Source organism: Sparus aurata, chromosome 4 (assembly GCF_900880675.1).
Source record: "Sparus aurata chromosome 4, fSpaAur1.1, whole genome shotgun sequence".
NCBI lineage: Eukaryota > Metazoa > Chordata > Actinopteri > Spariformes > Sparidae > Sparus > Sparus aurata.
In genome coordinates, this window is record NC_044190.1 from 11,718,664 (window position 1) to 11,742,744 (window position 24,081).

The 24,081-nt window shown below is 41.8% G+C and overlaps 1 protein-coding gene across 1 annotated transcript in view; it reads left to right on the top strand.

The window, feature by feature from the left end:
- The window catches only part of mmp15b (matrix metallopeptidase 15b), a 38,704-nt gene extending 15,411 nt beyond the window's left edge, over window positions 1–23,293 (top strand). Inside the window, exons 5-10 of the mRNA XM_030414367.1 lie at window positions 918–1,079; window positions 1,711–1,907; window positions 11,576–11,714; window positions 15,804–15,954; window positions 16,906–17,024; window positions 17,262–23,293. Coding sequence (XP_030270227.1) covers window positions 918–1,079; window positions 1,711–1,907; window positions 11,576–11,714; window positions 15,804–15,954; window positions 16,906–17,024; window positions 17,262–17,776 — 1,283 coding nt within the window. The 3' untranslated portion in view covers window positions 17,777–23,293. The remainder of the gene's footprint in view (window positions 1–917; window positions 1,080–1,710; window positions 1,908–11,575; window positions 11,715–15,803; window positions 15,955–16,905; window positions 17,025–17,261) is intronic.
- Window positions 23,294–24,081: the final 788 nt, after the last annotated feature.

Here is a 24,081-nt window from a genome sequence, read left to right on the forward strand (position 1 = left end):
CTCTCTATTTCTCTCTCTCTCTTTTTATCCTCAGCTAGCCCTAGCACATTGGTCTTGCCCTAAGCTGTTTTCTCAGCTTGAGTGTTAGCTGCAGCTAAATACGCCATGTCATATGACTCTGAAATTATAGATAGCAGGGGAGATGAACTGTGTTTGTCCTTGTGTATGTATGTGTGTATGATTTGCAAAGAGGAAATTGGGGATGCATAAGCAAAGGCATCTAGAGGATCTCCCTTTTCCCTGTATGCACAACAGTAATATTGCCAAGTCCCAGACATCCAACAGCCTGATGTCACTGGCACAGATCTCATCAGTCAGCATGAACCATTGGCCCAGACCTATGACTAGCAAGTTCAAAGTTCACAGAGAGCAGAGCCATACAACAAAGAGGTATTGATTGAGAGAATGTACCCACATGTATGCAGGCTTCACTTCAGAGGCAAATTTATAGGAATTTGTTGGTAGAGAGGAAGTTGATACTGTGGTCAGTGTGTCACAGCCATCTTGTGGACTTGTCGGTACGTAATTGTCGCAGTGGCAGTGCACAACGGCATCCCTTCATTGGTTAAAAATGTTAGAAATGTATGCTGATTCATATTAGAGGTCATTAGACTGCCTTAGTGTGATTATCCATTAGATCTGTGAAAATTATTGTCAACAATACTGACAGAGAACAATGCATAGCCAGTCTCATACATTGACTGCATTGATTTACTAGGACTTTCTTCTTTCTGGGGTTTGGAGCTAATGCAGCCAAAGTATTTTTCATACAGGCACACATGTATTTTTACAGAAGGACGTGTATTGTCACATTCTCCTTCTGTACAAACTCAAACAACCCTTCTCTATCAAACAATGAGGTGTTTTTACCTTTCCCTCTCCTAAACTTGTCTCTTTGCTTCATCATATCATTTCAGGTAACGACCTCTTCCTGGTGGCAGTCCACGAGCTGGGCCATGCCTTGGGTTTAGAGCACTCCAACAACCCTCTGGCCATCATGGCTCCATTTTACCAATGGATGGAGACTGACAACTTCCAGCTGCCTGAGGACGACCTGCGGGGCATACAACAGATCTATGGTAGGATGGTTTTTGGATCACTCTCCTGGTCGCCAGTCTGTATAATGTGTGTATTCCCAGCAAAAAAGACGACTCTGTCAGAGAACCATTTTCTTATAATTTTCATCCTGAAATATGTTTAAACTGTGATTTTGTTTTTTTCATTACTAATGTTCTGTGTCCCCATGCTCTTGTGTGCATTTATGCGTTTTTCTCTGTGCTTATGTGCTTTGTGCTTTTGTATGTTCATATGCCAACACCCTGCCAGGGACAGCTCTCATGGTCTGACGTAGTGGTTGTGTCATTTCACTTGTTTGTGCATATGTGTTTTTTTTTTTATGCCATCAACCTGCTAGGGACCTCATTTGAAAATCAGCCTATATGGCTAAATATTACACATTTACATGATAGAATCTGGTGCTCATGTTAATTAATGTTAACATTAATGTTAATTAATTTCCCCTTCTGTAAACAAAAATGCAATCCCAATAGGTTGCTACAATTTATTGGAATTACACAGACTTAACCTTCACCCTTTGGTCTTGTCTTCTTGTCTCGGTCTTGCGTTTTTCTTTTAGAGCGTCCTATATGTTGTCATCATACAAAATACTGAAAAATAGGTTGAACCTACCCTGTTCCTTTATCCCTCAAGGTCAACCAGACAGCGGCCCCACCCAGGCCCTGCCCACTGTAACGCCCCGTCGACCAGAGCCCAGGCCACCTCAGACACCTCCTCGGCATCCTGACCGCCCTAGGACCACTGAAAGACCAGACCACTACGGACCTAATATCTGTGAAGGGAACTTTGACTCGGTTGCGATGCTCCGAGGAGAGATGTTTGTTTTCAAGGTAAATGTTCTGAGGTTCAAGAAACAGGGCCACAGCTAGCATGATTTAAGTTATACGCATAAAACATTAGAAGAGATATGTTAACCCTCCAGATGGTTTACTGTAAGTCCTTGCTTGGAAATGAAGCTGGCCTACAGCAGCGTAGCCATTGTGACAAGTTAACTGTGTCAATAAATTAGTTATCCGTTTCTGCAGAATCAGTTTGAGACAAATGGCGTGTGCACGGCCAACAAGGGGTCTGTTTCCAATCAGGTCCTTGTGGATTGTAAACCGACAGGGCCAGAGTTTTTTATGAGACAGAGCACTGTTAAAAGTGTGGGGTGTTGTCAGGTGTCAGGTTAAAGAGCCTCTGGACCCACACAAAACACTAACAAGGGCCGAGGCAGCAGTGAACTATTGGTGGGGATTTTACCATTAAGAGATAATGTTGTAGAAAGCATTGTAATGTATGTGTTCATTCTCAAAGTTGAATCAACAGAAAATTCAGCAGCAAATATGACTCAGTTTCTTCCTGTGCGTTTCTTCTTCTGTCGAATAACACTATACATAGTGCAGCTCTACAAAGATCAGTAATAATGTGTTACAGTGGGAGAGGTCAGAGGAGGTGTGCAGTATCGGCAGTGTTGCACACTGAAGAGGTTTCCAGATATTAAACTAAGCTGAATGTAGGGCATCCAGGCTTCACTGTAAAGGAGCTTCAGCTTCACTTACAGAACTATTGTCATGCTTTCTGAAAACTTGACAATGAACCATGAATCGCAGGAGTTGGATTCAAACAGCTGTAGATATCCATCAGTATAAAACTCAACAATGAACACATCTTTAACTAGATCCCAGTAAACCTTTTTAAGCATGCCCTACATAAAGAGTGAATTTGACGTTGGGCTGAAAAACATACTATGTAGATGTTTGTGCAAAATAGAACATGACAGAGGTCTGCCCCTCCTGTCACACAGTCTTTGAATATCTCCTATCATGGACTGTAAGTGTGTGTGACACTGACCAGTAGTTATAAGATGCCAGCTGCCTGGACATGTGCTGCACATGGTCGGGCAGTTATATCTGTGTTCTTAGGTTTCATTTCAGCCAGCAATGTCTATGTTCTTAGGTTTCATTTCAGCCAGCAATGTCTATGTTCTTAGGTTTCATCCACAGTCATGAAGCTGGTTTGGACAACATTAATCAGTGTCCAAAATTAACTTTGTCTGGTAAGCAATTAACTTGCTTACCAGTGTTTCGTAAGATAGTATGAATGGCCAAGCAGTGTGGTCAAGGTCAAGGTAAACTTTATTATACCACAAGTGGGGAATTCATGTGGTGACCATTGCACGTTCCATTGCTATATACTGTATAGCATTAAAAGAAAAACACAAATACAAAGCATTAAGAGTAAAAACATGGACAAGACAGACAAAGCAGTAAGAACATTGGGGAAACATGACAAGCATGTATGAATAAATAAAAGATTGTTGAATGTTCATATGGAGTACTTTAAAGTGCTCAGGAGTTTTTTTTATCTTTTGTTGTGCAGGCTAATTGCGACAGGCACACACAACTTGTTGTACCTTGTTGTCCTAATTTTTCACTGCAGGATTCTTCCACTTGACCAGTTACTTCTTAAAAATGGTGGGTTGAGTCATTTAGTATTTGATCTTACTTTTTTTAAACTGAGGCTTTGCTTTCCAGGGACAAGCCAGCCGGAGACTTTGTAGGTTTCCAGAGTGTCCAGAATTTGTCAGATTTTGTGACTGAGATTATGAGTTAGGTTCTTTCACCGGAGCAGAGCTGATACTTGTGACATCCACACGGTAACTTACAGGGACCTGCCGAGAGGAGCACCACTTTTCTTTTTTTTTTTTACACTTTTTTTAAATGAAATAATTATAAAGATTTGGTGAGCAGATAAAGATGCTTTTGTGTGTTTACAGTTAACACAAGTTAGAGTTGCAAGGGAAAATTATCTGGAGGCAAACAGGTGTAAAAATAAGTCTTGAGGAAATTGTTTACATTTTGTTCACATATAGAAATGGGAGTACATATCAGAAAGATCCCATTGCAAGCGTTGATCCAATGTGTAGAGCTAAATGTTACCCCCAGATATCGGTCCAACAACGGCTTTAGGGCCTCATAAACTGAAGAATCAAAGTACCATATTTGAGCATATGAGATTAATCTTTTGAGAGATTTGTCCAAGACCATGGCATTTCCAGTTCTGATAGTTTCCAGCAGATCCTGTTCTTCCTTAAAAAAAAGACTCTTTGTGACTGATTTGGAGATATTAAAAAAAAATCTTAGTTAGGAATATTAAAATCACTTGTCCTTTGCTCACACGAGAGCCAGATATCATCAGGTCTATAAAACCTGATAGGCCCTTGGAACACTATCATATCAGCACCCCTATTACCCCTACTACAGCTACCAACAAATATTGAGTAGGGTTGGGTAATGCCGAATTGGAATATGACAATGTCTAAAGTGAACCATCATGATAGACGATGACGTTTATGAAACTGAGGCAGCGTGTTCCCTCAGTGTTGATGTAAGGCAGCATTTGCATATTAGCTCCCCAATGTAGTGGCAGCTGTTTCCCACTGTTGATCTGACATAAATGACTGTACCCTACAGAGGAAAACTATCTCCCATTATGAATGTTGGGGTACAAAAGTAGGACAGGAGTGGTTATTAGCAATTCATAATTACCAATATTGATGATTAACCATTGTGCCCTCCTCGGGCATTTTTGTAGATTTTTCTCAACTTTTTTTTTTGATTTAGCGATCATTTTGGCTGTGTTACAGCTTGTGGCATGGATTTTTGTAGGAACTCCTCTTTTTAGTCAAATTTTTGAAATCCAGTGTCTTTTACTCTTACATGTCTTTTATTTTCCTGTAATGCATTTTGCACCATCTAACCACCTTTGTGGCAAAAATGTACACGCACAAAATCTGCCATAAAATCCTCATACATCAATATTTTTTTCTGCCTTTTTTTTTTTTTGCTTGAATCCCTTTGTCAACTTGTTCCCTGATCAAAATGATCAAATATTCAATAATTTTCAGGATTTTAACCCTTTAAATGCCAGTTTTATTATTTGAATTACTAATTATTTAAAAAAAAAAAAACACAAAAAATGTATTATTTTCCATATAATAAGTAGTAGGCTGATGGGGCTTTAGTGGTGATTAGAGTCTTTGATATATCAAAGATTACCAACAAAATTGATTTGATTGCATTAGTTTATTTTATGTAGTAACAGATACTCCCTCTAACCACCTTTGTGGCCAAAAATTGTCAGGTTGGGGTAAAAGGGAAGACTATGGAAAAGGGGAAGGTGGACCCAAAAGCAGTTACGGACGAGAGGCAAGGATATGGGGAAACAAAAGGCGAGCTTTATTTAAAAGCTGAACACAAGAACAGAAGCAGGCAAAACGGGGGGCGAGAGGCAAAGTACAGCTCTTCATTACAGAGTTGCGTGCATAAACCTCTCATCCAACAACTGGGCCTCGCACTGTATTTCCCCGCACGCAGATCACCTGTTGCGCTAATGTGTTGGGATACGGAGGTTCTACGGTTGAGAAAAAGTAGTGCCAAAAGAAAGGGCGGTCTGACGGCGATGTAAAGCGGTGTGAATTTTCTCTATACAACGTAGTAGTGATGGGAACGAGACCGCATATGTCGAGTTCAAGTCAAGACCGAGTCTTTAAGGGGTCGAGACCGAGTCGAGACCGAGACCATAGGTTTTCAAATGCAGCCGAGACCGAGTCAAGACTGAGTCTTTTAGGTGGCAAGACCAAGTCGAGACCGAGTCTTTAAGGAGTCGAGACCGCATCGAGACCGATCAAAAAGAGCAGATTTTTTTTTCTTTGCTAGTTCACTGTTCAACCCACTCCAGAAGAATAATGTTAACTGCTGTGTGCAGTGTGTGCATGTGTGACGTTTGGGCAAACATTGTATCAATATCTTTCAAAATCGTCCTTTGATGGTGGTATGATATGGTTATCATAAACGGATATATTCATGTATGTTCAAAATGTATCTGAAATTAAACAAATAAAATTCCAAATCTGAAAAGTTTATTGTAAAACAACTGTCACAGTGGCATGACATATGACATTCAAATCAAACAGCATTTTTGTAGCAACATAAATAGCACCAAATAAATTACTAAAATTCAAATAGTCTGCTGACCTGCAATAGGTTTTATCTTTTTCTTTGGTGGCATTTTTGCGTTCTTCTTTCCTGCTTACTCGGGAAAAAACTGGATCTCGTTGGAAGCGCGATGTATGCACAGATGAAGTTTGGGCAAAATGGCGGATGCCATTCAATGTAGTTTTCATCACCACCACCGGATTATGTTTTATTTATTTCATTACAGCACATCCCCTGCACGTTAAAACGTAATCGACACGAATGAGCAAAAGAACAATGAATAATTTGGGGTCGGGGGGGGGGGGGGGGGAATGATAAATGACACTTAAAGTCCGTGTAAACCAAAATCAGCCATTTTCTTCTAAACACATTAAACGGGTCATAAATGTGTTTACTTAAAACATGTAAAAGCCATTCGGCCATGTAGAATTTAATTTTGGAGCTAGGCTCACAAACAGTTTTTCAACATTTCTGTGTTCAGGATTTAATGGGCGGGTCAGAAATCATGCAAATCATGGCCGCGTTACGTAACGCGGCCATATGATTTGCATAAACCCTGCCCTGCTGCGGAAGTGGTATAAATACGTTCAGCGCATCGGCTTCAGCTGTTCTCCCACTCACTCTCCAGTTTCGGATTGCATTGCTTACAATAGTTTGCAGCTAGCTAACCAGCCAACCAGTCAGCTAACCAGCCATGTCTCCTCCACATCGCTCTGTATCTTTCCTGGATGCCACAGTGTGCAGGGTGACTGCGCTGTTATCTTATTTAAGTTTCCTTCGGATGAAACGTAAGGAAACGGGGGAGTCCATTGACGCTGGTCAACTCCGTCCCCGGCTTGCATCCTCTCCTCCGCCACGAGGAGATGTGACCGCTGCTGACCTCCGCTGACACTCTCCGTCCTGCTGACGGCGGGTCCCACCGGCATGATGTGGCCGCGCCGTCCCGCTAACGGCGGGTCCCACCGGCATGATGTGGCCGCCGCGCCGCAGCATGCCCTCCGTCCCGCTGACGGCGGGTCCCACCGGCATGATGTGGCCGCGCCGCAGCCGGCCCTCCGTCCCGCTAACGGCGGGTCCCACCGGCATGATGTGGCCGCCGCGCCGCAGCCGGCCCTCCGTCCCGCTGACGGCGGGTCCCACCGGCATGATGTGGCCGCGCCGCAGCCGACCCTCTCCGTCCTGCTGACGGCGGGTCCCACCGGCGGTATGTGGCGGTAGTATCAGGGCCGCATTATTGGTGAGCCGTCCCAGTGTGAACGGATAATCCGGAGGCGCGGAGCGAGGGCGTGTCGGTCTGACAGTCTAACTGCACAGGTCCTTCACTCAACTAAATACAGAGAAATGTCCCACAAAGCAACGTTACATGACCGAATAAAAGTAACGTAGTAACTGTAACTGTCTTAAGCAACTTATGAGGAAAACAAATCCCACAGCTGTATGTGGAGAAGCGTCTGTCCTCCTGTCCGTCCCCTCCCTGTCCTCCCGACTCTTCCTCACATTTCTGCTCACAAAACAGCGTCTGTCACGCTGGTCACAAGAGTGTTTAACTCACCGAGTGTTTGACGAAAATAAATCACCGCGACCGCCAGCCCTCCTGACCGAGACTACAGGAAACTGTCCCCCAGAAAACAGCCTCCGTCCCCGCGAGTGACAGAGTCAGACAGCGTCCTGTTTACTGATGGTGATTATGTATATATATGTAATTTAGCGCGAAAAACTTCACTCCGTCACTTTCCAGGATGTTTAGTGGGTCAGGATCTCAATCAATACACGTTATAACAGCATCTATATGATTATAAACTGTCCGCGGGTTTAGATAGACAAGGGGAACACCTGGGGAACACCTGGGGAGACACCGACGTCATTAACATGACGTGTAGCCCCCGCCGCATGGGCGTGGTTCCAGCGCCTCTAACTGACACGCCCCCAGCGTTTCACAGCAGAAAGAAGTGCTTGTTTTTCCATGATTTAGAGACCTAATTTTATATACTTAACAATTTTTTTAATCTTTCAAATTTGGCTCAGTGGTCAATGATACATGTTTCTTTGGTGTGACAAACTCATAACACAATTTTTTTGCCGCTTTACACGGACTTTAAATATTAAATCTGTGTCTATAATAACCACACCCTGACATGTAAATGTGACATCTGTCTTGATTCGTTTAATTAAAATATAATATAATATTTATAATAGAAGCCTACTGCAACTGTACTTTTTTTTTTAAATGTTATTTTATACATTATCATATTTTATAATGTTCTGTCATGGACTACATCACTCATCGCGTATCAGGAGTAATCAACGTTTATAATCATCAGAGAACATTACAGACATTGTTTTTGGTTGCTCTACGTTTCCAGAGAATTCACAGAGAAGCTGGAGATGTTTGTGGCATTTTCATCCCGGATTTTTGTGAGGAGGGAATTAAACGCCTGTCCCAAATAAACGCCTGTTCTGTTAAGTGATTGAGACAAATACACGCCCGGATATTATTTGGTATTTTACGGCAGATCCCGCCTCATCAGCACGAGCTGAACAATAAATCTAACATAGCAAGAGAGGCGGGACTTAAGGCAGAACAGCCAATCATCAGCCGGTCAGTCCCAAAGCCGGTGTCATGTTTGAAGCAGCAACAGGAGAGGGAGAGGAGGCAGCTGCAGCGAGTGCAGAGAGAGGCCGGAGAAAGTGGCTCCTGCCGCAGTAAGGTGTTTGTGCAAAACTGCAGAAAAAGTGTGGATGTTGAACCCTCTCACCGGGAAAAGTGTGGGTGTTAAAACACACACATCCCCCACGGGTGCGACGCCCCTGGTTGAAAGGAAATCAGCGGTGACAGGCTAGTTGTTTTGGTAGCGGCTAAATTAGCATGTCGCGATACTTTGTACAGGGGATCACGTCTGCGCCGAGTAGATGCGCAGAGGATTAAATGGCGCTTGTCCGGTCTGCTAACAGCAAGGTCTCTTTTGCCAGTTACTGTGATTAAACACGAGTTATTTAATGTTCACAGTGTATCGTTTGTCATGGGAAAAATGAGGTGCGTCCCCGGGACGCATGGATAGTGAGTTTAGTGCGTCCTTTCAGATTTTGGTCTCGGTCTAAAATTACGAGTCCCCCTCCTTCCAATGAAGGACGAGACCGAGTCAAGATCGAGTATTTTTGCTTTGGAGACCGAGTAAGCAAAAAATGGTCTCGAGACCGGTCTCGAGTCCAAGACCGGACTCGAGTACTACAACACTACAACGTAGATTTAAACTGATATAGATTTTTTTTAGGTGGGCCTTGTTTTAGGCGGTTAAAATTCGCTTTGCATCTGGACTCCGTTCACTGCAGTACAAAGCTGAACATCTGGGCTGGAGCGTCTCTCTTCGACTCTAAACTGAGGCTGCGCTGATCGGCAGTTACGGTAGGGAACCGGCCGACTATAGATATGTACTTTATATGACCCCCCTTCAAAAAACCCGAACTATCCCTTTAAGCTCCACAGAGTGGAGAGGCTCAAATCAGCTAGTGATGAGCACAAAGAAAAGCAAGCAACAAACACAATGTTTTACTGAAAGCAGTAGCTTAAATGCATACAATACACGCTAATTTCTAGTATCTGCCCTGATTCTAAATAAGCCTCACTTGTGACTGCATTGATGGTTGGCATGTGTCCGTCCGCCTCCTCAAACCAGTTCCTTTCTTCAGCGTGGATGAATGCCGTTGACTGGCTTGAGGTGATGGGCAGCTGTCCAAGTGGAGAATTCTGCCAGACATTCCAAGACGCACATTGCAACATGTGTATCGGACGATACAGTTGGGCTTGTTGGGCTTTGGTCTACATGCAGGCCAATCCGTTGTTGGAACCATGTGGTGAGGATCCCAACAACACAGAGTTATATGCCTGTGCCAGGTTTAAAAGTGTTCTTGCTCTGCACCACATGTCCATAACTTAGCTTTGTTCAGCCTCATATGTGTAGAAGTGCATTGGCCAACTAGCCAAGGAAGCTAAGTTAAGAAAATGTATAAAACTATATAAAACTAACTATAAATCAAACGGCATTACTGACATAAACAGCGGCCCACAGGGAAACAATGCTGCCACAAATTAACTGAGTGTCTTGGGTTTGCCTAACTGAGCTGGTTTAAGAAGAATATAATAAATGGGACATGGAGACTTAATGCTCGATAATGCAACATTTACTTTCGCTACAACTCACCAACTCTTGCCCTTTGGCAGCTCTGATAGGACACACTACTTAATTGTGCTGTGGTGGTGGGATTAGTACGTGATGGCTGTCCATCAGCCCAACCCTATAATTGACAAGTGGTATTGTCTCTATTGTCTCTGATTTGTATGCTTTATTGTATTTTAGCACGTGGCTTGGGACTGATTTCTGACTGCACTGTTCATATTCATGTTGTCTGCATATACATTTGTGACATCTCCACTGTGTAGAAATTAAAGAACTCTTTTCTTTCTTCTACTACTCTGCAGAGGCATTATTATTCACTTTATGTACTGTATGATTGGGAGTTATCCATAGCACATTAGTACCACTCTCTCTCCTCCACAGTCGTGTCTATTTAAAAGAAGATAGGGACTGTCAATCTGGAGGGGCATTTCTCCTGTCATTTATTCACTTGTAGTATGTCATCAAAGCAGAGGGCTGGACATCAAGACAGCCAGCAGAAAGTCCCACACTGAGATCTCTTCTGTTTTTGCTAAGGACTAATATGGTCAGTTCAGTCCTAATCTGGTCAACGCAGCAAGCTATCAGGCCACCCAAATTAAAGAGCATGCAGTCTGTTCTCCTCGGTCCTGTTCCTGTTTCTCTCAGCTCAAGCCAACCAATGTCCATTCTGTTCCATTCCATACCATGCCGTGTCATCGTGTCTGCAGGTATGTCCTGCTTGAAGGACAAAACTAAGCGTGCTTGCCAGAAAGAAGCAGCACCGAGCACTTATCCAGGACAGGCAGGGCTACTGACTCACCACTTACGAATGAGTCTAAAGGCTCCTGGTATAAATATGTCTATGTGCTTGTTTACATGGCACATACAGTATATATGAATGTTCACAAGCCATAAGTGTCTTTCTGTGCTTGGATGTAAATCTGCTGCTGGTGATTTCCCTTGGTTCTGTGCTTGATTTGACTTGACAATGAAATCAAACAGTTCTTTATAAAAGTTATCTTGTGGCGGACTGTGATCAACAGAGATCTAGTGTAATAAAGGGACGTGACCTGCTAGTGTTCCGCTATTGTAAGTTTATTGTGCGTTCTGGTCTTGTTATCCTGCAGAGCTCAGTTTGCTTGACATAATGACCACCAAGCATTACTACAGTGCTAAATCAGTTGCGTTCTAGGTAGCTTTCTGTGCATTTGTCCTATCCTGCATACACTTCATATTCTTGTGCATAGCAGTGTTTTAAAAGGATAGATGGATATACCTAGATTGAGATGGAGACAGATGGAGAAAAAGAGAAACTGATTATAAGCGTGATGCACTCAAGCACACTTCTTGATTTTGTCTTCTCAGGGACGTTGGTTCTGGCGGGTTCGTAAGAATAGGGTTCTGGATAACTATCCAATGCCCATCAGTCACTTTTGGAGGGGACTGCCTGGAGACATAGATGCTGCCTATGAGAGACACGATGGCAGATTTGTCTTCTTTAAAGGTAAGCAGCATTATCTGCACAAACACACACACTGTGCGTTTACATGACACTTGAGAAAACCGAATTACTGGATCTGATTTTTAAGATGCATGTATACACCTTGGGCTGACTAAAATCGGACCGGATCAGATTTCTCATAGTTGGATTAAAACACCTAGATTATTCTATTGATAGTCGCATCCATCAGATTGGATTTGGATTTTTCGTTCTGCGCAGGCTTGAGATTCTTTTCCCGGGGCCGTGCGCTGGAAGTAGAAGGAAGGCGCGGCGGCGTCTTTCCTCTGAAATAACTGCAAGCAAGAGCACCATTGTGCATCTAGTTTGTGTAATTATCATGTACACCATATACATAATGTAGCTTTGTCTCGCTCTTCGTACGCCATCTTCCTCGAATGCCGAGGCAGAGTTTGTTGTTGCTGGTGATGTAAAGAGGTCAGCCGGAGGTGGCACTATTACCACTAGTTGAAATGGGTACAGCGCCACCTATCGTACCGGGGTATGACATGCTCCTGCCAATAATTCGATTTTCTCACAGGCATGTATACTCGGGCAATTGCAGTTGTCCGATTGAGTAGCATAGTCCAACTATGGCTGTAATCCGACTAAGCTGTGCATGTAAAAGTACTGACTGATGGATGCCTGCTCTTAAACCCACAGCTCTCAGAATTTGAGGTATGAGGTCATAAAGAAGTGTTGAATAGTCAAAAGCCAAATTTGCATGTTCAAAGTCAATAAGGTGGGTTTGCAAAGCAAGAAAATTAAAACACACCTCATAACTCTTCTCAAATGAGATAGCTGAAAATGTGTGGTGAAAAAAGAGTGGTGTACAGGAGAAGAGTTCTGCAGTGTCATTTTTTGTTGCCTTTTATATATATATATATTTATATATATATATATATATATATATATATAGATAGATAGATAGATAGATAGATAGATAGATAGATAGATAGATATCTATATAGATGGATGGATGGATGGATAGATAGATAGATAGATAGATAGATAGATTGTATCAACCCAACCCAAAACAAGCTCTGCATTCTCCCAAAGTATCTGGTTTTATGTTGGTGGTCGACTATTTGTGACACTAAATGAAACAGCCAAAAGTTAAAGGTGAATTGCCCACACTGATTATTTATCATTTATCCCTCACTACTATAAAGAACAAGAGCCGTTTATAGGTAATAAGTACATGTAGTTGTTACCTTTCATCCTCCATGTTTGTAAACCACATATTAAGCAACAATCCCACACTGAAACATTTCTGAGAATAATAATAATAAACTTTATTTATATAGTAGCTTTCAAAACACAGATACAAAGACCTTTAAAGGTACAAAAAGTAAACCCAGAAAAATTTAAGTAAAACAGAAACCAGAAAATAAAAAAAATCACTGAGAGCAATTTGAAGCGACCTTTTTAATATTGAAACCCACTTCTAAACTATTTTTTATAAATTGTATAATATTATGCTGATCTACATTGTATAAGCTTAGTCATATTTTTTTTTTGCAATATGATGGCTCATGTTTGAATGGAGTGGGTGAATGGGAGACTAGCTTTATCTGCTTTTGGGAACAAATATCTATGTTTCTGGTTATTGTTGCTGTAAAAACAGGCCTGACCCTGTTCTAAATAATATGCTTTGGGCATTATTAGCTGTCACTTAGAGGATGACAGACTCTCAGCAACAGCCATTGTTAAGAATATACCCAATTTTGAAATAAAGCTAGTAGCTACCTCAGAGAATGCAGGGCACTAAGATACAAACCCTGCCAGGCCAATACACAATCAAAGTTGGATTCACTGAACTCTGTGGTATAATGTAATATTAGAATGTTCATTTGTTTTCATGTTTATTGATAGGATATTACAAGTACCTTTGAGTACTATAGCTTATAACATAACTATGCTGTCCTTAATTGAAAACCCTCCACCATCTGGGTACTTCTATACAGCCTCAATACAGTTAAATTGCTCCATGTTGTAATATTCTCATACGCTAACAGTAAAAAGATTCTGGGTTTTTCTCATATCTTACAATAATGTGTAAGATATTCAGTACATACCCCCACCTTCTATAGAAAGCAGTGGCACATAATGTATTCTACGTGCCGAGTATAAATCTCTTTTAGTACAGGTCATTATTTTTACTGTGAGTCACTGAGAACAGCTTGTCTTTTATAACAGTGGATAAAGTTGTTGAATGAAAAAGACAGAACTTAGTCTTGCAGCCCGACTCTGGGAGCCTCAGGCTTTGGGGCAGCTGTTGATGATGGGGACGATGATGTCATTGGTAAGCCTCTCAGTGTGACACTTTTGGATGTACTTATGATCTCTGGGAATTGATTGCTTTGGGGGCTGACTTGTTTGGTTATAAGTTAAAAGTCTTTCACCCTGAATTAGCTATAATCGACAACTAAATGTATCATGGCTTTATTTCAGCAGATGCAACTTTGTTGTGTTCCAGCTGCGATGCTTGTGATTCCACCAGACCCATCACAGAACTTTTCAGGCTCTGTTCCAGTTCAAATCTGCGCATTGTCTATTGTTGACTGAAGCTGAATCTGGTGATTTTCAACATAAAACACCCATGCAGGCTCTTGATCATATATCACATTTTCAGTGATAAGTCTGTGCAAGAACAAAACCACATTGCAGACTCTATGTCAAAGAGCCATGGAACAAAGCGATCACTGTCTATGGTACTATATGGGGGAAGTTAATATTGCCACTCCCAATTCCCTGCTGTGCTGAGCTTAGTTTTCCCTTTTGGGGAGTGATGGGGCAACGACACTGTACATATTATACATTAAAAACGTAATCTTTTCCATACTTGTTTGTCAGCTGAACTGTTATTCCTACATTTATTTGGGGATATTGGCACAAATGTTTGAAATGCGGTAGAATTGTAAAATATGGCCTAACTTTTTTTTTGATATTTTGTGGGCCTGGTGGCAAGGGCAGTCGAGCTCTAGATATCAGGCCTCTCCTCCAAAGATTACCATCTGGTCTTCATGCAAACATTGCATGTAATGTATTTGGGAAAAAAAGAGAAAGAAAGAGTATTTGGAATGTTTGGATCTTGAATGGTGTAATCTAACCTTGGAAAGTATGGGAACATCAGAGACTTTCATGAATTCTCAGTACAGTAATATGCAAAAGTGTATTCATCCAACTGTCTGACACAGCTGTTGTTTTACCTAAAGGTTTCACAGCTGTTTTATCTCAAACAACCCAAGTAATAGAAACCAAACCATCTATCCCCATAGAGAAATAAGAAGCACACAGCAGGAAGGAATCAAATCTTAAGGTTTCTCTGGTGCTCTGCGTGGTTATTGAAAGTCATGGAATAAGTCATGAGATTTTGAATCAGAGCTGTGCACCAAAGGAACCCTAGGAAGCATTGCGTCAACTGCTTGTTCTCTCCAGATGCTAACTGTAGAGCTTTCAACTTAAACCAGGATGAAGGGGCTGGAGGTGGATAGATGTATGAGTGACTGGGTTGGTGGGTGTGGGTAAAAGAGGGATGGAAAAAAAGACTGAAGCCAGCAAGAGAGATGTAATGGTGCCAGGAGGAACGTGGTCCCCCTGTCTGACACAGTGAAAATAATAAAGCCCTCCCTTCAGCAAGAAATCTGCTTCAGCCTAACTACAGACAAGCTGCTCCTAATGGATAATTACAAGCAAAACCCAAACTCCTTAGTCAATAATGTTGTACTCTGCTTTTTGATCGCTTGCCAAAAAATCATTATTGCATTCATATAATTTACAAGTGTGTGTAAATGCTGGTCTGGTTCCTCCGATTGCTCTTATTGTTCTCTTTTTATAACTCATTCAATTTCAATTATTCAACATATTCTGTGCCAACAAAATAAATGTGTGTGCGGGAGCAGAGTGTGTGCGGGTGCTTGGTTCTATGTGAATGTGTAATTGTACATGGCATATATCGTGTGATTGTATATGTGTTAACTTTTTCCAAGTCTATAAGGATTATGAGTTGGAGTGAATACAGAAAGTACCAATGTATACACCAGAAAGAATCATAAAGAAATTCTCCTCTCTTCTCCTCTCCTTCTTCCTCAGGAAACAGATTCTGGCTTTTCAGGGAGGCTAACCTGGAACAAGGTTATCCACAGGAACTGGTAGACTATGGTCGAGATATTCCCTATGACCGAATAGACACCGCCATATGGTGGGAGCCCTCCGGCTTCACTTACATCTTTCAAGGAGACTGGTAATATAGTTTACAACCCGTCAGCACAACATAAAGCACAGCATGTTGATACACTAACTGTTATAGTTTGATTATTCTCAAATTTAAGACAGCCTTAACGTTGACAGGTTGAGCTTGATTTCAACTCGCTTCATTCCTTAAAATAGCTTACATTTTTATTTTTTTTTTAAATACGAGCACTGTGGCTCTGTGAAGGGCGGTGCCGATCTGTTAGTCCACTCCTCTGTTCAAGGCTGTCATATATCTACAACTATGAAATAGATTTGCATTAAACTTTGTACAGACATTCATTCATACATACAAACATACTTGATAAACTACTGATGTAACCATCAGCCTCAGCTTTGCTTTTTATCAGCTCTAATTAGTATATTATTATGAACAAACGTCTCCATTATTAACAAATTGGATTGATTTTGTGATTTTAATTTCAAAAATGTTCTTTCTGATTTTTATCAATGTATGTTTTGTATTAATTTTGAATTGAGGCAGACAAAAGGTTAACATGAACTGAATAGAGTATGAAGGACTTTTATTTTTCATTATGAGTACATGGAGTCAAGTGACTCAGATTGCATGAATAATGTCTTTTAGAAATTTTCATTATTGCCCCATTAAATTAAGCTAGGCAAGAGCTTAGCAGGAGATATATTTATTTATACTTTAAAATTTATCTTTGAACACTTCAAACATACTGAACAAGCTTTGCGCTGCTTTAGAAAAGAAATAACACAAGCATATGCAAGTATAATATATCATAGAAAAATAATCACACTTTAGGCCCAAATCCAACAAGCCCTTGGTAAACACAGTGTGACTGACTCCACTTTACCAGTGAATTTACACAGGTTTTATGCGGAACCTTTTTTTTTTATACACACCATAAGCCAGATCTTTTCTTATTGACAGTCAATAAACAGTAACAACCATCTTCTCCTTTGCTGTCTGCAGGTACTGGCGCTTCAACGAGCAGTCACGCTCAGCTGACAGAGGCTACCCAAAACCAATCAGTGTCTGGGGATCGTCAGTGCCTTCTACTCCCAAGGGGGCCTTCCTCAGTGATGATGGGGGTAAGCTGAGACGTGAAGAGTGGTTTCTCTCTCTATCTGTGTGTGTGTAAAAGTGTGAGAGGGGCTAGGGTAGACAAAGACACGCCTGAAACAAAGCATAAGGGTGTGGTCTTGCATTGCGAAGAGGGCAAAGAAGCATATTAGAAGTATGTTGAAGTATGTCTTCAGTTGTATTGTATATTATATCTTAATCTCCTTGTCTTGGCTGACATCATCTGCTGTCCTTTCTTTCTCTAGCATATACGTACTTCTACAAGGGTTCCAAGTACTGGAAGTTTGACAACCATCGTATGAAGAGTGAACCTGGCTACCCTAAGTCCATTCTGAGAGACTTCATGGGCTGCAGCATTGACCTGGACCCAGACAGAGACACGGACAGAGACTCAGGACGCAAATACCCAGACCTGAACCGGCCACCATTCAACCCCGATGCAGGACGTGACGCTGATAAGGGCAAAGATAAGGATGGAACAGATCGCAGTGGAACAGACAAAGACTCAGGCAAAGGGTCGGACAACGACAAAGACACAGACTATCGTGAGGGTCATGAAGAAGACACCAACGAGGTGGACGTTGTGCTGAAGGTGGATGACAGTGAGGAACGGACCATGAACATCCTGATAGTGACCATCCCACTGGTCCTGGTGCTGTGCATCCTGGGACTGATCTACGCCATCATCAACACGCTGCAGAGCAAAGGAGCACCACGGCTGCTGGTGCACTGCAAGCGCTCGCTGCAGGACTGGGTCTAACTCTTGACTTGAGGGGACACTAAACTTTGAACTTAAAATGGACCTTAGACACACCCTCTTTTAACCCAACTGTCCTCCCAGTGATCAATTTGTTTCCAGTCTCTGATCTCCTACAGCTTGTAATACATGTGCTAGTAGATACAATACTGCACTGACACACACACACACACACATAAACTAGAAACATAAATTATGTCTTACATATGAATACAACCCCACAGACACAAACATACACAACCCTAACTTCCTCCTGTCTCCCATGGTGCTCTACAGTGCATCGACTGTAGTCTATTTATATGAGAGAAGTTTGCACATTGTTTTTTTTCTTACTGTTTTAGATTTAGTTCATTTTGAGTGACTTTTTGTTGTTATTATTTCTAAACCAGGAAGGCCCTTCTGTTCTCTCTACCCTCTCTGCACCACCCTCCTTCTTCCCCTCATCTCAGTAGGGACTTTTTCCTTGCTGATAACTTCAGCTATCGCAGTCGTCAAAAAAAGAAAGAAATGCAAAGAGTCAGAAAAGAAAGAGTGATTTGTGGATGCGCTTAGGCTTCAAGTAGAGTTCAGCAGGGTTCCTTCCGCCTCCTGTTATCTTTTTCTCCATCATGCACCATCTTTTTTTTTTCTGACGTAGAGAGAAACAGGGTTTGGTCACAACAGACATTTCACTGTAGTTAACATTAAGAGGTATGTTGAGGAGTGCCTTGAGCCCAGGTATTATCCTCCCCTTGACTCTGATGATGATGAGATTGTGGCTGTTACCCTGAAAATGTGTTTATACTTACAAACTTATACGTCAGTTTGTTGGTCACACAGGCACTGCTTTGCTTTTAAAGGGTAATTCGAGTCTATTACTCTTTAGATCTTGTTTTTTTTCTTAATTCTAATATTAATAATTACCCCCCATAAAGTCTTTTGCTGAGGTCTGGTAATGCTTCATTGGCTAAACTTCTTTGGACACAGGTGGTGAAATGATTAGTCTGTTATCAGCAAAAATCTGTTTGTAGTCCAGCTTCCTGGTTCCACTTAGACCTCCCAAACTTGCCCTAGGTTTTACTTGTAATGAGGCATTATTTACTTTTCAGGTGTTCTCAATTTTTTGCTTAGCTCCTGATAAAATAATCTGTCGAACATGGGGGTCTGTTTATAGGAAACACATTTTTGAGAAATAGACTTTGAAGAATCAGTTTGCCTGGCTCTACAAGTACCTCTAAATTTGACCAAAGGCTTTATAACTTGCTGGATTAAATTGTACATAGTTAATAAAAAGTCAGGTTTCTGTAGCTATAAACAGAGGCAGCTTAGCTGTTTCTCCTGCTTTCAGTCTTTTAGCTAACTGGCAGCAGCTGTAGCTTTATATTATGTGTACAGACACAAGAGTCTTCTCAATTATACTCAGAAAGAAAGCAAATAAGCATATCTCAAAATGTTGAATTATTTTATCCATTTGTTTTTGTTTTTTTGCCCCATCTGGCTTTGTTGTAGCGATTTTGCCATGTTCCCCAATTTTAGCAGTTTTTAACAAGTGCAATGCTTTGATATATTATAGGAATGATGGCTTTGAAAAAAAGACCCAAGCTGAATTAATCCTTAATCTAATTTCCAATCAAATTCAGTCTACCACAGCTCTGTTTTCCACCTTCTATATCTTGCATTGACATAGTTGAGTCCACCTTTTTTCTTTACCTTATTTGGAAACAATTTAAAGACCTCTTTGACTGAGGGGTAAACAGACTTTAAAAAGGACCTGTTCCATTTGATTTCATTTATGTGGCTAATTCTCAGAAAGGCTCCTTTCTGTCAACAATACCTGACAAGACCGGTTCTTTGTGCTACAGGGCAGACAGACTACTGGTTAAGTTAAAAAGTCAGCTCACTGTGAAATAACACAAGTATGGGAGTATTCATTGTGTCTGTGTGTGTGTGTGTGCATGTGTGTGCGCATGTCTATGTGTGTGTGAGACATAAAACAAGAGAGAAACAAAGCAAAGCCACAGCCTTTAACTTCAGAACAGGATGTAACGCCACAAATACAACACAGCAGTGGCAGGGTGCAGCAAATGTGCCATGCAGTTTGTAATGGACTTGTTACCAGTCCTGTATTTTTGAAAGGACACGTTTAGAAACTTCAGTGAGGGCTTGCGGTCTATCTGTCATAAATATAGTGTAGCTGTAAGCAACAGGGTGGTCTCGGGCCATGCAGGCTCATGTGAACACAGACTAATCCTGTTCATTTAAAAGCAGCAGGTGTGTGCAGATTCTGCTAACCCCATGCGACCCCTAAAGTAAACCTTAAACTCTCCGATCCCAAACAGTCCCTGCTCCCTTTAATCTTGCAAAAACAGAGATGAGAAAATCTGAGAAAAATAAATACTTGTTAAATCTGTATGAGGAGCCATGCCCGTGTTTTTGAATGTTTTAGCTTCTTAAGTAGTAGTCATTGACAACCATTTTCCAGATAATTTCACTTGACCCATTTTCAAGAATTCATAGTCACTCATATAGTTGGAATGGAATGAGATCCCAATGTCAAGTCATTCAAAAAGTGTGGCAGCAATGGAAAATCTGAAATTGTCATAGTTTTATCGTAAACATACGATAGTGAATCTACAAAGCAGGCTAAGAGTGGACAAGCTAAGAGTGAGACTTCAAATACGAATGGGAGGACTGTTTATCTGAGGTAGCATTAAGAAGCTGCAAGTCTGACCCGAAGGGGGTCTGTACGCCAGACTCAGGTTCGGGAGGGGAGGGTGAGGAGAGATTTCCTGCAGCTGAGACACGGAAAGGGGGGGGAAGGGGGAGGGAGGCTGACCTCGACTCCCTGAGCTTGCAAAGGTTGGATCTCAGGAATAAGGAGGGGTGGGAAGATAGAGAAAGAGGGAGAGAGAACTTTGATGGCTCTATTCTGTTGGCAACAGCTCATGTGACCCAAATTCTCCTGTTAGCTCAACAACAGTGTTGGCCAAAGAGGAAACTTCAGCTTACAGTAGGTGACAGTCCTTTTTAGGAATGCATGCTGTAAGTGCTTTTCTTATAGTTGTGTATGTACCTCATGACTTTTTTAAAAGCCTGCATATTGGCTCCACCTCACAAGCAGTAGCCGTTTTGCTCTATCTGCCTCTCTGTTGACGGACAGTCCAGATAGATAACACTGCTGTTCTATAGGTCTCTTGCTAGTATAAGACAGGTTGAGGTGAGACACCTACACAGACAGAGGGAAAGTTAACAGGACACTTACACTGAAAGGAAGAAAGGAAAGAGCATAATCGGCCGTCACCACGAGTATCGAGATTGATCTGAGGCCAGTCGATAGCGGTTGCCAGGAAACGGTGTCTTGTGTCCATCGCTCACCTCTTCATCAACAGGGTCTGAGGGGGGTTGGCGGACGCAGCTAATCAGCGCTAAAAGCACCCCCATCCCCCTCTCCTCTCCTCTTCTCTCCTTCTCTTCCATGGCTCCTACAGGCACATCAATGAATGCTTAGACAGCGTAGTGTCTGGACAGGCTCACAAAATGCCGACTCATTGCACTAGACTAGAAGAACTAGAGTTCTTCTTTATCAACCCTCTGCTTCTCCTCCATAACTTCTACAAAGAGAGCCCATAGGGAGTTAACCACTTCAAAGCTAAAGTAACCACTTCAAAGTAAAAAAAAGTCAAGTGCACCTGAGTTTGATTCACTTGAAATAACTGACTGGGTGATTCAGCAGTTTGAGAGATTCTCTGTAAGGTGACACTGACAGGGATTGAATGTAGTGCAGCTCTTTGTCTCAGGACACCAAGCAGAAGAGAAGTAGTGAAAGGTTAAGAGAGAGAGCTGTCAGGGCTGATTGATGCATGTTTTTGTGTTTGTGTCGAGGTGTTCAGTTAATCAGCTCTCCTCTCCGTAAGCGAGGCCCTTTTTCTGACTGTAAATCTTCCACACTCTCCCCCTCTCTCTGCCTCCCCGTCCAGCCCTGGAAGCCCGAGGGGATCATAACAACAACAATGGCCTTCTCTCTCTCACTCTACTTCTCCTCCCCCTATTTTCTGTCTCACACACAAACACATTATTGTCTGTCTTACCCAACCTCACCTTCCTTCTCTCCTCCTCCCCCTTAGGAAAGTAGTCCAGGCCAAGGTCCAGCCTCACACAGCAGAGCCTTTTTTTTAGATCCACCTCCTTGTTCAGCAACATTGAACACCGGGGAAGGACTCACTTAAAAACACTGTGCCTGTCAGGTCTTGAGCTGGGTGAGTGCAGGCATTTGCAACAGGACGTCACGTTCGCATTGAGAGCTGCAGAGGCTGAAGTTCTTTTATGTTAATGCCTTGTTTGTTTTGAAGTACAGGGCCTTGATGCAAAGTTTGGGTAAAGTTAGGACATTGCTGAGCTTGTCTGAGCTTTCATCTCTCTCAGGATGTGTTTCTGTAAACACAAGCGTTCCTTACTCAACCCTGCTGTTTTGGCTTAAAACGTGGGCCTTATACTTAGTTTTTTCATCTTTTATTATAATGACTATGTCTGTTAAAATGTCCACAATTATTCAGAAGGCAGTTATTCTCTTAAGCTGTGTCTGTGTCCTCTATTCTGCACTTTTTATGTTTTATCTTCCTGCGGTCACTGTGTATCCTTGCAGCTCCTGTAAGCTTCAAAAAGTTGTTGCATCAGCTCTGTGCAAAGTCCAGACTGTGCTGGGAAAAAGCAGATCAATAAATAACGGACTGAGAAGATCAAAACGCAAAAGAGAAAAAAAGTCAAACGTGAAATACATTAAGACTTGTTCTGTTTTTGGTTTATAATGGCTCAGATGCAGAGCATTGTGGATCTTCCACGTTCTCTTTTTCCATAGTGTATTTCCCCTTGCTAATTGAACCCATCCTCTCTGAAACTAATTTCAAATCACCACTTGACTAACTCAGCCACTCACTGCGGGTATGAAACAGAAAAGATGGCGACAAATGACTTTCAGCGTTTTCATCGTTGCTTTTCCCCAGGCAAGTGCAGCGGATCAACTTTCGTTGTGCTTCAGATAAACTTGAGCAGCCGACCTAAGTAACTGTTTTCATCCAGTAACTGCAGCTACAGTAGAGAGTAGATTCTGTTGGATTCATCAACTGTGTAACTCGGCATCTCACATTTGAACTTCTTTTTCATTGCTACTTGAGTAATGATACAGTTACTTGTGGAAAAAAAACAAAAACAAAAACTTGACCATCATCACTTGCCCGGATGAGATGGGAAAAAAAACAAAACAACAAAAGCAGCAGCCGATCGAAACAGATGAGTTTATTGATTGTCTTTGATAATTTGTCTTATTTTGATTTAATTGTGTGAATTTCTTTTCTCCAAACTTGATATGACATGTTTTGTTGATAACATTCCAATTAGTTTTTTTGATTGGTTGTTAGTGTACTGTTTTGTTTTTCTGTAGAAAATGTAAGATTTTATACATTTGACTTGTTGTGTGTTCACCTCTAGTTGAGTGTGTTAACAAGCCATGCTGGACATGTACACATTAAAATTGCTCTGAAAATATTTAAAGTTCTGTTTCGTTTTGTTTTTTCATGCTGTTATTGGCAGTAGGTGATTTGAAGGGGGATGCCATCCCCTTGTTAACAATGTACCAAAAATGTATCCCCATTAACCTGCCATCTCCCCTCTCCATTCCCTACTAGCAGAGAGTGTGAGAGCAGTCGGGTGTAGTTGAATATGTTAGTCTAGTCTGCTTGACTCATTGATCCTTTATCTGACTGAGGTTTGAATCTATAGACAGAAGTGTCCGTTTTGAAGTCGCAGGTGAGTGAAATGAAACAGGTTGTGTTAAAAATGAACGGACCCCCTACTGGTTATTGGTGCAGCTTTATTATTTCTGAGCTATCTGAGGAGAATACAGAATTACAGTTCTGCACAGCCACATACAGCGCACACACCCTGTACTCTCTTCCTGCGGTGAGGTCACTGTCCATAGGGCCTTGCTTCCTGTCTCACACGGGACAGGCTCGGAGTGGCTTTATGGGCCATGGGAGGTGGGGAGTCAGGGAAGGCTGGCTGATCGCCAGGAAGTCACATGAGCAGAGAGGAAGTTAGCGAGCAGCTTGTAGAGCCTATAAGAAACCGACTGGGCAATCTGTCATCCCAGTGAGAGGAAATTCATTGTTCGCAGCACCACAATGTTTTTTTTAAATTTTTTTATGATTGATTTAATTCAAACACCCAAATTACAGAACACAGATTGTTGGCAGACTTTACTGAGATGTTTTTGTAACTTCGACAAAGTTATTTCCAAGCCCAAAAATGAAGTGACACCTACTCACATCCTGTCA